The sequence below is a fragment of the Diplotaxodon limnothrissa genome, linkage group LG16 (genome assembly GCF_057381915.1).
Source record: "Diplotaxodon limnothrissa isolate DT_005_m linkage group LG16, D_limnothrissa_male_GT1.1, whole genome shotgun sequence".
Taxonomy (NCBI): Eukaryota; Metazoa; Chordata; class Actinopteri; order Cichliformes; family Cichlidae; genus Diplotaxodon; species Diplotaxodon limnothrissa.
The window spans coordinates 37174794-37187488 of record NC_140611.1 but is presented as its reverse complement, the minus strand read 5'-3'; the positions used below and the strand labels follow the sequence as shown (position 1 = coordinate 37187488).

Genomic DNA, 12695 nt, shown 5'->3' with positions numbered 1-12695 from the left:
TGCTGATTGATGAGCTGCAGCCTTTGTTCGTGGCGTTCCAAAACCTCCTTGGCCGTGAGGACGTGCTGCTGGGCAGCAGAGTCCGCTGAGTCCATATTCTGGCTGGATCGTTATGTTAAGGTTCAATGCAGGGGACTCAAACGCGGGACTCCTGAATCAGCTGAACACAAGGGAAATCCAAGGGGGAAATCACTCGCTCTCCAACTCTCCACATACACGACAGCAGTCCTTCTTTTCACACTTGACACACAGATTCACACGGGAAAGGTAATCCAGGGGCACTGTAGATAAGGAGACAGGAATGAGAACGATATTCACAAAAGACACATGACTTATCTTGAGCTGTAGCTTGACTTTCACTGACGCGTGGCAGACAAAGATCCAGCGAAGACCAGCAGTCACCTCCTGGCTTAAATGCCGTTCACCTTGATGGGCATCAGATGTGTTCTTTTCTGTGGGTGTGGGCGTGGGCCGAGGGCGTGAACCCACAATGAGTTCTTCCCCGGTGATGGAGAGGAGGAGAGAGAGAGAGCACGAGAGAGAGAAAAAGACAGAAAAGGCCGATCAGCATCTCGCCGATCCCCCAGGCCATGACACTTGGGGCAGGAACTCGTCCCTGACCTGAAGTGGGCCCTCCACCCTTTTCCGGCTGAGGACCATGGCCTCAGATTTGGAGGTGCTGATTCTCATTCCCACTGCTTCAAACTCAGCTGTGAACCGTTCCAAAGCAAGCAGAAGGCCATCACCCGATGAAGCCAACAGAACCACAAACTAGAGATGAGATTCTGAGAACACCCACAAAGAGCATTCGGACGTAGCTTTGCCACTGCTCCAGGTGGCTCAGCACAGAGTGGAGAGCTACATTGATGGCATCTTCTATGGATCTGTTCGCATGATTTTCAAACTGGTAATCACTGGTCTGATCCACAATGAAGACGAGTCCACGTACAGACAGGATGTGGACCAGCTGTTCCACTGTTGCAGTCAGAACCACCAGGACCCGACTGTGGACGTGACAGTGAACCTTCAGACTCGCCCTAACTATACTTAAAAATAGAATACTTACCATGGATCACGTCAGATTCCTAGGACCCACCTTTCCACGCGATCTGAAGTGGTCCCCACATATAGACTCTATCCAGAAGAAGGCCCAGCAGAGGTTATGGTTCCTGCAGCAACTCAGAATTTACAACCTGATCTCTGAGACCATGGTTTTATGCAAAAAAACTTTTGATTTACTCTTTTCTGGGCTGGAGGAACAGGGGGTGATCGTGGTGCAACGATAAGGTTACATCACTCTGCAGAAAATTGGAGAGGTACCTGGGATAGAATCTTTCCATTGTGGAATAGGAAAGGTAGAGAGTGAGCAGGCGGCAGAGTAACAGGTAAGTAGCAGGTAACAGCTGCAAACAATTCTTTTTTCCACAGAGTTACTAAGAGGCAAAGACAAAGCAACATTCACAAGAACTTCTTACTGTCTTTCTAGTGACTTCAGCAAACGTCAGAGAGCCTGATCATTATCACTGAAGCAACAATGATCTGACTGGACTACGAAAGACTACAAACGAAAAACAGAAGAGAACCACAACAAGCCCTGGACAAATATGTTTAATTGGCATAAATGTAAGAAATTCCTAACAGTATTATGAAGAAAGCATCTTTTAAATAAAGTTGTAAAACGTTTTAAAATTTCTTTTTCAAGAACCTGCAGGTTTGTTTTATTATGTGTTTAGTACATGATACATATTAAATCCCCTGTGATTTTCCAAAGCTGTGAGCTTTCATTCCAGATCAATGATTGGCTGGTTTGAAATCCCAGCTCACGTGTTGCTGTTATCTGTACCTGATAGAGGAGAGAGGAGAACAGATACAGTGAGAGACTAGGCTTCACTTAGATCTCTCAATCACAATGAATAATGTTTCTGTAATAACAATGTTTTTTCTTTCAGGTTTCAATGAAACAGTCAGTCACAGGTTTGTTCTCTTTTTCCTCAGTTTGTTGTGTTACTGCATCATTTGCCTCGTCAATGTTTCTCTCATTGTGATCATCATCTTGGACAGCAACCTCCATGAATCAATGTATATTCTGCTCTGTGTCTTTTGCATCAATGCACTTTATGGAACAGCAGGTTTCTTTCCCAGATTTCTCTGGGATCTCCTCTCTGATGTTCATCTCATCTCATATTACGGTTGCCTTATTCAGACTCAGGTGATTTATTCTTTTGTCTGTGGTGAACTGTCGATTCTTGCACTCATGGCATATGACAGATATGTGGCCATATGTCAGCCACTGAAGTACCACTCTATCATGTCAAAGCAAAGAGTCATTAGGTTTGCATGTTTTTTGTGGTTCACAAATTTCTGCATTATGACTGTGCATGCTTTTCTAACATCCAGACTGAAGTTATGCAGCCCGTATCTTTCCAGACTCTTCTGTATGAACTGGAGTATTGTCCAACTCGCTTGTTTTCCAGCACAAACTATAGTTAATGGAATATTTGCAAATATTATAATAATTATTTATTTGCTTCATGGTGTTTTTATAGTTTGGTCCTATATGTATATCATTCAAACATGTGTAAAGTCTATAGAAAACAGGGCAAAGTTCATGCAAACATGTGTCCCACATCTCGTCTCATTATTTACTTTTGTTGTGGCAGTACTTACTGATATTATAAGTCTGCGACTGGGTTCGAAAGAGTTGCCTCAGACCCTTCAAAACTTTGTAGCATTAGAGTTTCTTGTCATTCCTCCTATTATGAATCCTCTGATTTACGGTTTCAAACTGACCAAAATTCGAAAAAAATTGTATAGTGTTGTTATTTTAAAAAGAACTAATTTTTGTTTTATTCGATCAGAAAATAGTTTCACACACAGCTAAGTGTCACACCCATTGTTTGACATCCATTTTTTAAAATAAGTCCAAAAAAATGTTTAATTTTTACTGAAATTTGTGTTTTATTTGGAGTTGTCTGAAAACATGTCTATTGATGTGAGCGGATATGACGTTTTATTATTTATCTGCATTTCCCAGATGATTTACATTTTGTAGATGTCTTTGCACTAAATGTATTTTTGATGGTCACCTGCCTAATTACCAAAAAAACACTGATATGTAGAAAGGCTGTAAATTTCACTCTCTTTCTTCTCATTACCGTTCAAGGAAATAACAGGCACCGTGGAGACTGCACATGTGAAAAGGATTAAAAGACAAACTGTTTTAGATGTGGCAGCACTATCAGAGTGTCAATCTATTTTGATATTATGCTGTCTTATAAATCTGATCCACAACCACATGGATGTGAAGCAGTTTTAGTAGTTTTCTCAGTTTTATCCTCTTTTTCTTTAACACTTATTGAAACAGTCAGAGGTTTTAGCAACTGGACCAGTTTTAGAATTTCTGCTTAATCAAACATGAAAGTCTGTTTTTACTTAACACTTGTACAATTAAATGGCTTTTCCATTGTTTGAAGGATTGAAAGTTGAAGCTAAAGATGTACAGTGCAAATCAGTTTTTCTACATGACAAAATTTAGAAATCTGTTAAATAGTAAGAAATAAATGTGTAAAATTTGCAAAAAAAAAAATTCCTGGTAGCTCATTTCCCAGCAGTAGGTGAGTCCAAGAAGCACCACATCCCACACACAAACTACCCTCACCAGCCTCCCCCACAGGTGTGTTCTCTCCCTGCTGTTCTTGTCCCATATGTGAAACTCCTTAAGTTCGCTGATGACACCACCATCATTGGTCTGATCCTTAAGTCTGATTTTTCTGATGCTTAACAATACAGTAGCTACTGTGGTTCCCTTCAGATTCCTAGGATCCACCTTTCCACACGATCTGAAGTGATCCTTGCATATAAACTCTTTCCAGAAGAAGGCCCTAAGTTGCCTCAGGAACTACAACCTGCCACAGGAGCTGCTGGTCATCTTCCATATTGCTATCATGTAGTCTGTTCTGTGGACATCAGTCACTGGGCCAGACTGCAACAGGCAATCAGATCTGCAGAGCTGATCATCAGTGCTGATCTTGCCTCCATCCAGGACCTGTAGAGGTCCAGTGTTAGGAAATCTCTGCAGACCGCTCACGTCCCGGACACGAACTGTTCAAACTGCTGCATTCAGGAGGCTCTGCCGCTGTTTAGTAAAACAAGCCACGCAAAGACAGTTTCTTCAAGCAGGCTGTTACTCTGAACACTGTGATATAACCCACTGTTACATCCCTCAGGCCATATGCACATTGCACAGCTCAGTTTCGCACTTATAGTTAGTATAGTTTTCTAAGGCTTTCTGTAACTTGTTTTTTCTTACTTTGCTGGGCCAAATTCGGCTCCTGGGCCTTGTTGACACCTCTAGTGTAATTAGTTAGAAAGTTGGAATATTTCGTGTATATCTAAGATTACTTCCATTTCCAAGATTTTTGCACTAAATGTATTTTTGAAGGTCAAAATAAATGTAAACCCACAACTGTCCTGTCTTCTCATTACACTTGGCAAGTCTGGTTAGTTGAAAGGGTTTTTTTTTTATATTTTACCTGTTCGGGTTCATTTGCAGTGTCCAGTGTGCAAAAAAAGAAAAAAACATTAATTAAATGTGTTAAACCAAAAGCAATGAGTCTGTTTTAAAATGTAAGGAGTGAAAAAGACAGATATTTGCGTTAAAATGTAGGGAAGAAAAGTAAAAAGATGTAGATACCTGTAAATTCTAGAGTAGCAAAGTATTTCTGCTTTATTAGTTCCAACCTCTTTTCTGTGCTGTGCCTTTGTTACACTGTAAAAAAAATTGTAATATAAAATATTTTACTGTGTATTTTACAGTTTTGTACTGTTTTTCCAGAATATCATTAAATTCACATAAATAGACTGTGATTTTACATTTCAAATGTAAATTAACGTAAAATCACTGTAAATGTAATAAAACATAATTTTCTTACATGAGCATATTTAGATTGTTAAAATACATTCACAAATGTATCATAATTTCATAAATATCTGTCCATTATTTGAAAGATTGAACTGTTAAATTCAAATGTAATGCTATGGAAAATATATAAAATGATTCTTATAAACTTTTTTTTACATCAAATGACAATTATTATTATTGTTGTTTAGGGCGATCGTGGCTCAAGAGTTGGCAATTCGCCTTGTACTCAGAAGGTTGCCGGTTCGAGCCCTGGCTCGGACACTCTCGGTCTTTGTGTCCTTGGACAAGACACTTCACCCAGTGGCGGTCCTAGCCTGTTTGGCGCCCCGGGTGAACACTCCCTCTGGCGCCCCACACACATAAAACATATTAAGGATTATACATTAACATAAAACTGTTGTCGGAACCATACTGAATTTCGCCAGAGAAACACACACACATATAAAGAGAGAGAGTATGCATTGAATGCAAACAGCTACCAAACAGCCATCATAATTTGTCATACAATGAGAACAGGACAAATTGAAAATGACTAATTAACATTAAAATCTGTAACATAATGTACTGTTTGGAGTTTAGTCTGTTACTGTTACTATTTTTACCATTTCTTTTTGGAGCAACTGTAATCCACATTATTTCCTCAGGGATTAATAAACTATTCTGATTCTGACTCTGATTGTTTCAGGATGAGCTGCCATTATCCAACGACACATCTGCTTACCTGTATCTTTTGCTCGTTTCTCCTCCTCTTCTTTTCTCTTTTTTCTAAACTGAGCACCTGATGGCTTTGAACTTTTCTTGTCCATCTTCCACTGGTTTTCATTTTGCACTCCAGTATGAACACAAACCCCTCAACCCGAGGATCACCACAACATAACCTAATAGACCTACACCTTAGTTCACAGATTCACTTTGTCCACAGTTTATTTCTGGGATTTCACACAACCCAGGATTCAAATCATGAATACATAATGGGCTTGGATTTACATCATTATGAATGAAATGTGCTCTATTTGGAAGCAGCTGGTCCTCTCCCCTTTTGACGGGCTGTGTGTGAGACTTTAAATCATCAAACTGTAAATTATAAATTTTCAATTGTTATTGATATTTACTCCCAGCAAATAGGCGACAGAAAAGCGATCAGTGCCTATGCCATTCCCAATATGCGCTGGCTGATGTCGGGGCAGCATGAGTACGAGCAATTTTTTATTTTTATTTTTTTTGCCGATGCCCATGATGCCGCCCCCCACCACGTCGCCCGTATCAAAAACCGCTACTGACTTCACCTACCACCTACTGGTGTTGGCCAGAGGGGCCGATGGCGCGATATGGCAGCCTCGCTTCTGTCAGTCTGCCCCAGGGCAGCTGTGGCTACAACTGTAGCTGCCTCCACCAGTGTGTGAATGTGAGAGTGAATGAATAGTGGAATTGTAAAGCGCTTTGAGGGTCTCGAAAAGCACTATATAAATGCAATCCATCATTATTATTATTATTTAAACCAACTGTTAACTGTATATTTCTGTACATTTAAGTATTATTATTCATATTGCCACATTCATTGACGTTGTTTATAGGTAATTTCATTGTTTACTCACATTAAAATGTTCCTAATTTAATGTTTAAAAGCACTTGAAAAAGGCAAAATCACATGTAAAATTAGGGCAACAAACTGTAGTGTCATTACTGAAAATAAACGTATTTTTATGAGAAAGTTATTTTCTGTTATTTTATGGGATTAATTTGGTGCCCCAGCTGCTGGAATATTACTGTTTTTTTTAGGATTGTTTTTTTACAGTGTAGTTTTTGTGGGTTTCCATAAGTCATTTTTTTCTTATTCTAAACAAAGAACTCCATATTTTTTCTGTATTACCTTGAAGTAAGCCGTATGCACCGTGAACTGTTTTCTTCAGTGATTACTTCACTGATTTCTGTTTTTCTTTTGAAATATTGCCAGTCATAAAGACTTGGAACAACCTTGTCCATCTGATTATTTACAGTAATGTCGCTTTTCTTTTTTTCTACCTAATTAAACGTTAACCTTTGCTGGTTTGTCATACCTCCCATTTACAGCTTCAAACTGACATTTGAAATAATATTTGTTGTGGTGTTACATTTGAAGCAAATGACATTTTTATGAATTTCTAAAGACTTGATAGTCATATTAATCTTGTTCATTACAGTTACCATCAAACCTTTACTTGCCTTAAGAAAAATGTAATTGAAAGTGAGCATAAAATGATTGAATTTACTGTTTTACTTTATAACTTATCAAAAAGGAAAAGGAAAAGAAGACCTTTCTCTTCCTGGAAAAACAAGTTGATTCCAAAGAGCTCCATTTTGGTTTCCTCTGTCCACAGCACTTTCTCCTAAGCCTTCTCAAAGTCATTTAGGTGTTCACTGGCAAACTTAAAACAGCCCTGTACATGTGGTTTATGCAAGATTTCAGTCTGCTATGGCAGTGGTTGTGGCTGTGGTTTCAACTCATTTCGGGTCATCAACATCCTCCTGTGGAGTTTTAGGCTGATCCACCACCTTTGTTATGATCATCCTCACCCCATGAGGTAAGATCTTGCATGGGGCAATTGATGGTCATTTTATATTTCTTCCATTTAAGAAAAATAGCACCAACAGTTGTTACCTTCACATTAAGCTTCTTCTTGATGGTGTGGTTGCCTAATCCAACCATGTGCAGGTCTACAGTCTTGTCTCTAATGTAATTTCACAGCTCTTTGGTCTTTGACATAGTGGTGAGAACAGTGGCGGTCCTAGCCTGTTTGGCGCCCTGGGTGAACACTGGTATATTTATTTTCTTACTCTTCTTATATTTATTGTTTGTTTACTTGCACTGCTGTAACTGGAGCCTTGTCGTCTTGTCTCTCTATATATATACTGCACTGTATGTAGCGGAGATGACAATAAAGTTTACTTTGACTTCAGCAGCGAGCAGGCGCACCGAGGGCTCTCACGCTCACTTTTCGGGTATAGAATTTCGAAAAAACATCGGTGCAAATTATAAGTCTGTATCATGATGTCTGGTGTTTTTGTGTTTGTTGTGTTTGTTTTTATTTTGTTTTATTTTGCGAGTTGGTTATTAGATGCCGCCCCGCCCTCTCCTCCCTGTGCAGCAAGCAGCAGGCGCACCTCGCAAACGGAGGGCGCCCTTACTCCCAGCAAATGGGCGATAGAAAACCGATCGATGCCTATGCCATTCACAATATGCGCTGGCATGACGTCGGGGCAGCATGAGTACGAGCATTTTTTTTTTTTTTTTGCCGATGCCCGTGATGCCGCCCCCCACCACGATGCCGCCCCGGGCAAACGCCCGTGTCGCCCGTATCTAAAACCGCTACTGGGTGAGAAATCCAAATAGGAGAAATTGATTCTGTGGACTGGTATGCTTTATGTACATAATGAGTTGAGATCAGGGCCCTGTTTCAGGAAGCCGGTTTAGTGGAAAAACTGAGTAAGTATACCCTGAGTTAACGAAAACTCTGGGTTTTCGGTTTCACAAAGCGAGTTCAGATGAAGCCTCAGTGAGTCACTATGACGACACACTCCGTGAAGCTAACCTGCCCCCTAGCAGGTTTACTACAACTAACCCTGACTGTCTCCGCCCCTTTGTCGGAAACCTGACAGTAGGAAGTGTCGGACATGGCGTGCCACTTCCTTGAAGAGCCAGTAGATCGTGAAGCCCAAATTCTCCGCAGAGCTCTCCGCCGGGAGAGAGTGATCAGAGCGTGTTTGGACATTTTATCATTTCCTGATGATTTTCTGTGCGAACGTTACCGTTTCTCAGCACAATCTATAATTTATTTGGATAACATCCTCAGGCCATATATTACGCATGTGACACATCGCGGACATGCTCTCAGTTCATTGCATATTATTTGTATTGCACTTCGGTTTCTTGCAAACGGGAGCTTTCTGTATAATATTGGTGACGCTGAGCACGTTTCCAAGGCTACCGTCTGTCGGGCAGTCAGGAATGTTACAGTTGCACTGAAACGTCTCCTGTACTCGTCTGTGGTGTTCCCCGGTCACAGACCCACAAGATTTATCAAAGAGGGATGCCACAAAATTGCAGGTATCAGGATGAACGAAACTTAATTTATGATGTGGTGATACTTGAACTACTACTTAAATTGCACATTTATTTTCAGGGTTCCCAGGCGTGATTGGCTGTACAGATGGCACTCACATTCCAATCATTGCTCCTTCAGTAAATGAAGGAGACTATGTGAACAGGAAGTCTTTCCACAGCATTAATGTACAGGTACATAGTTCCCTGTAGCATTTCAAACTAACAAATTATTTCATTATAGTAATGGATGCTAATTTGTGTTCCTTGCACTGTGAAGATCATATGTGATGCTGCCAACATTATCACAAATGTGGAAGCCAAGTGGCCAGGCTCTGTCCATGACTCACAAATATTCCGTGAATGTACACTGAGCACAAAATTTGGACATGGTGAGTTGAGAATACTTTAAAATATATAAAGACCAATTGCTTCAGGGACATTTGAACTGAAGTGTACCCTTCTGTCTTAGGAGAGTTCACTGGCTACTTGCTTGGTGATAGGGGGTATCCATGTTTACCCTATTTGCTTACCCCTTACCCTGACCCTGAACCGGGCCCACAGCAGCGATATAATCTGGCTAATTGCAGGACAAGAGCCAGAATTGAAATGACTATCGGAATGCTTAAGGCCCGGTTCCAGTGCCTGCAAAGACTCAGGGTCACCCCAGAAAGGGCATGTGACATTATTGTGGCATGTGTGATTCTTCACAACATTGCCACAATTAGAGGAGAACACTGTCCTTCTGAACCAAACATCAGCAGTGATCCAAACCATGAACATCCTGACCCTCCCACGGACATACAAGATGGAAGAGCAGTCAGAGACACCATATGTCACAATCATTTCTTTTGACCCATCACCTCAACATGTTGAAAGAAGAATAAACAGATTTTTTGTTCAACTGGCTTTATTGGTCACCTGTATTTCCTGTACACAAAGTATTAAAAGATGTAAACCTCATAAAGTGTCTCTGTTGCTTCCTCCTCTGTAACAGCTGTCAATGTTTCTTCATTATTTTCCTGTAGTAAAGAAATAGACAACATTGCTGTTCTACTGTAAACTCATATAATCTGTGGAGTATTACTCACAACTGCATGTTGGTCTGGCTCAACAGGAGGCTGCACCAGATGCAGTACACCATCACCATCAACTGATAGAATATGAGGTTTATACAGGTCACTTATAACTTACAAGGGACCAAATGGCAATTAACAAACATACCAATCACCTTACACTTCATTGTCATTATGCTCTCAAAGACAACCAAGGCTGAGGGAAGGCAAAATCAGTCAGAAAATAACTTCACTACAAAATAATTCATTATGGTAAAGAGTTTATCAAATGAATGAGTAGCACTGCAAAGGTGACTGTGAAGAAAGGATGTATGCACATCATGTTTTATTTTGAATTTACCCCTTATGTAGGCACTTGTGTCTTGCGGGGTTATTGCCTCAGAGGATGTCCCCGCAGAGATGCCTTCGGCCACAGGGCGCCCACTGTTTTGGCTGAGGGCCAACTGCTCAGCCTCTGTGAGTGGTGGTGGTGGAGGACCCCCACCTGTTTTTCGGGCCTCCGCTTTTTTTCTGTTGGCTATAACGGGCCACATTTGAGCATACAGAGTAAGCAAATATGTACTTGTAATGTGCTCAGATAATTTCAATAAGTGCTTACAGAAAGAAAATTAATGTAGCCTCTAACTGCAATTGATTTACATGGGACAAACAGACCAAGCACTATGGCTCATAATACAATTACACCTTACCTGTTTGGACTATATTTTTATATTTCATTTTTACTTGCTGCCAGGCACGTTTGGGGCCTGTTGGGTTGCACCTGCGCTCACATCACATCACAAAATAAAATGTATAAAATAACAAATAAATAACATATGATAAAATAACATATGATAAAATAACGTGTTAATTGGGTGGAAATCCCTCGATCAATGTTTAAATTAACACTCACGCATTGACTCTGTCGGCTATGTTTTGCCATGCATGCTTTTGCAGCTGTGGCTGTGTTACTTTTTTCCGCAAAATTTGCATGTTATCGGCATATGCTGCCATCAGAATTTCGGCCTCAAGCGCTGTGATATACATTGACCGCGCCTTCTTTCCCTCCGTCTCCATGGTGACTTGCTTAATCTGTGCTCCGCTTATCAGGGCTTTATGTATCCTCGTCCGCGCGCTTCACTTGGGGTTAAAGCAACTCCGCTTTGACTGAACTAATTGTTATCAGCCTTTCTGAAACGGAATATTCCGAGTTGGACAGTTCGGGGTTACTCAACCGTGAGTGTCGTTTTTCACTCTGAGTTTTCCAAACCGGCTTCCTGAAACAGGGCCCAGGAGTATCTGTAATTGATTGACTGATTGTAATCTGCAATGCCACACACAGCCAATCTGTGAGAGCTGGAGTTCTGTCTGGGTTGTTGGGGATCAAATACTTATTTCACTCAGTTACATGCAAATTAGTTTATAACTTTTATGTAATGTGTTTTTCTTTTGTTTGGTTCATATTCTGTTTCTCTCCATAAAATAAAAGTATCATAAGAACACACTATCCATTTCTTTGTGAGCGAACTTATAAATTCAGAAGGAGATGTTTAGTATATGCAGCATATTAAATCCCCTGTGATTTTTTCCAGATCATTGGTTGACTGGTTTGAAATCCCAGCTCACATGTTGCTGTAGACAAAACTAGACAGAGAAGAGTGAAGAAAGGAGACCAGATGTGAGAGACTAGGCTTCACTTCTCTCAATCACAATGAATAATGTTTCTGTAATAACAATGTTTTTTCTTTCAGGTTTCAATGAAACAGTCAGTCACAGGTTTGTTCTCTTTTTCCTCAGTTTGTTGTGTTACTGCATCATTTGCCTGCTAAATGTTTCTCTCATTGTGATCATCATCTTGCACAGCAACCTCCATGAACCAATGTATATTCTGCTCTGTGTCGTTTGCATCAATGCACTTTATGGAACAGCAGGTTTCTACCCTAAATTTCTTTGGGATCTCCTCTCTGATGTTCATCTCATCTCATATTACGGTTGCCTTATTCAGAATCAGGTAGTTTACTCTTTTATCTGTGGTGAACTGTCGATTCTTGCACTCATGGCATATGACAGATATGTGGCCATATGTCAGCCACTGAAGTACCACTCTATCATGACAAAGCAAAGAGTCATTAGGTTTGCATGGTTTTTGTGGTTCACAAATTTCTGCATTGTGGCTGTGAATACCTTTCTAACATCCAGACTGAAGTTATGCAGCCCGTATCTTTCCAGACTCTTCTGTGTGAACTGGAGTATTGTTCAACTCGCTTGTTTTCCAGCACAAACTGCAATCAATGCTATATCTGCAAATATTACAATAAGTATTTATTTTCTTTACGGTGTTTTTATAGTTTGGTCCTATCTGTATATCATTCAAACATGTGTCAGGTCTATAGAAAACAGGGCAAAGTTCATGCAAACATGTGTCCCACATCTCGTCTCATTATTTACTTTTGCTGTGACAAAGCTTTTGGACATTATAAATATGCGACTGGGTTCGAAAGAGTTGCCTCAGACCCTTCAAAACTTTGCAGCAATAGAGTTTCTTGTCATTCCTCCAATTATGAATCCTCTGATTTATGGTTTCAAACTGACCAAAATTCGGAAAACAATTTGTAGTGTTGTTATTTTTAAAACTAAGTGA

At 40.3% G+C, this 12695-nt stretch overlaps 2 protein-coding genes across 2 annotated transcripts; both read left to right on the top strand.

Annotated features, from left to right (window-relative positions):
• The first annotated feature begins 1909 nt into the window (after window positions 1-1909).
• On the top strand, window positions 1910-2881 carry LOC146616629 (olfactory receptor 2K2-like). Its single transcript, XM_085374776.1, has one exon. It carries the CDS (start codon window positions 1910-1912, stop codon window positions 2879-2881), a length of 972 nt encoding a protein of 323 aa, XP_085230902.1.
• An 8884-nt stretch (window positions 2882-11765) lies between these two features.
• LOC146616628 (olfactory receptor 5F1-like) lies at window positions 11766-12695 on the top strand. The gene has a single exon (XM_085374521.1). The coding sequence runs from the start codon at window positions 11766-11768 to the stop codon at window positions 12693-12695; it is 930 nt and encodes a 309-aa protein (XP_085230647.1).

What these genes read in the sequence shown, in the direction of transcription:
- LOC146616629 (XM_085374776.1), top strand. Translation starts at nt 1,910, where the DNA reads ATGAATAATGTTTCTGTAATAACAATGTTTTTTCTTTCAGGTTTCAAT.
- LOC146616628 (XM_085374521.1), top strand. Translation starts at nt 11,766, where the DNA reads ATGAATAATGTTTCTGTAATAACAATGTTTTTTCTTTCAGGTTTCAAT.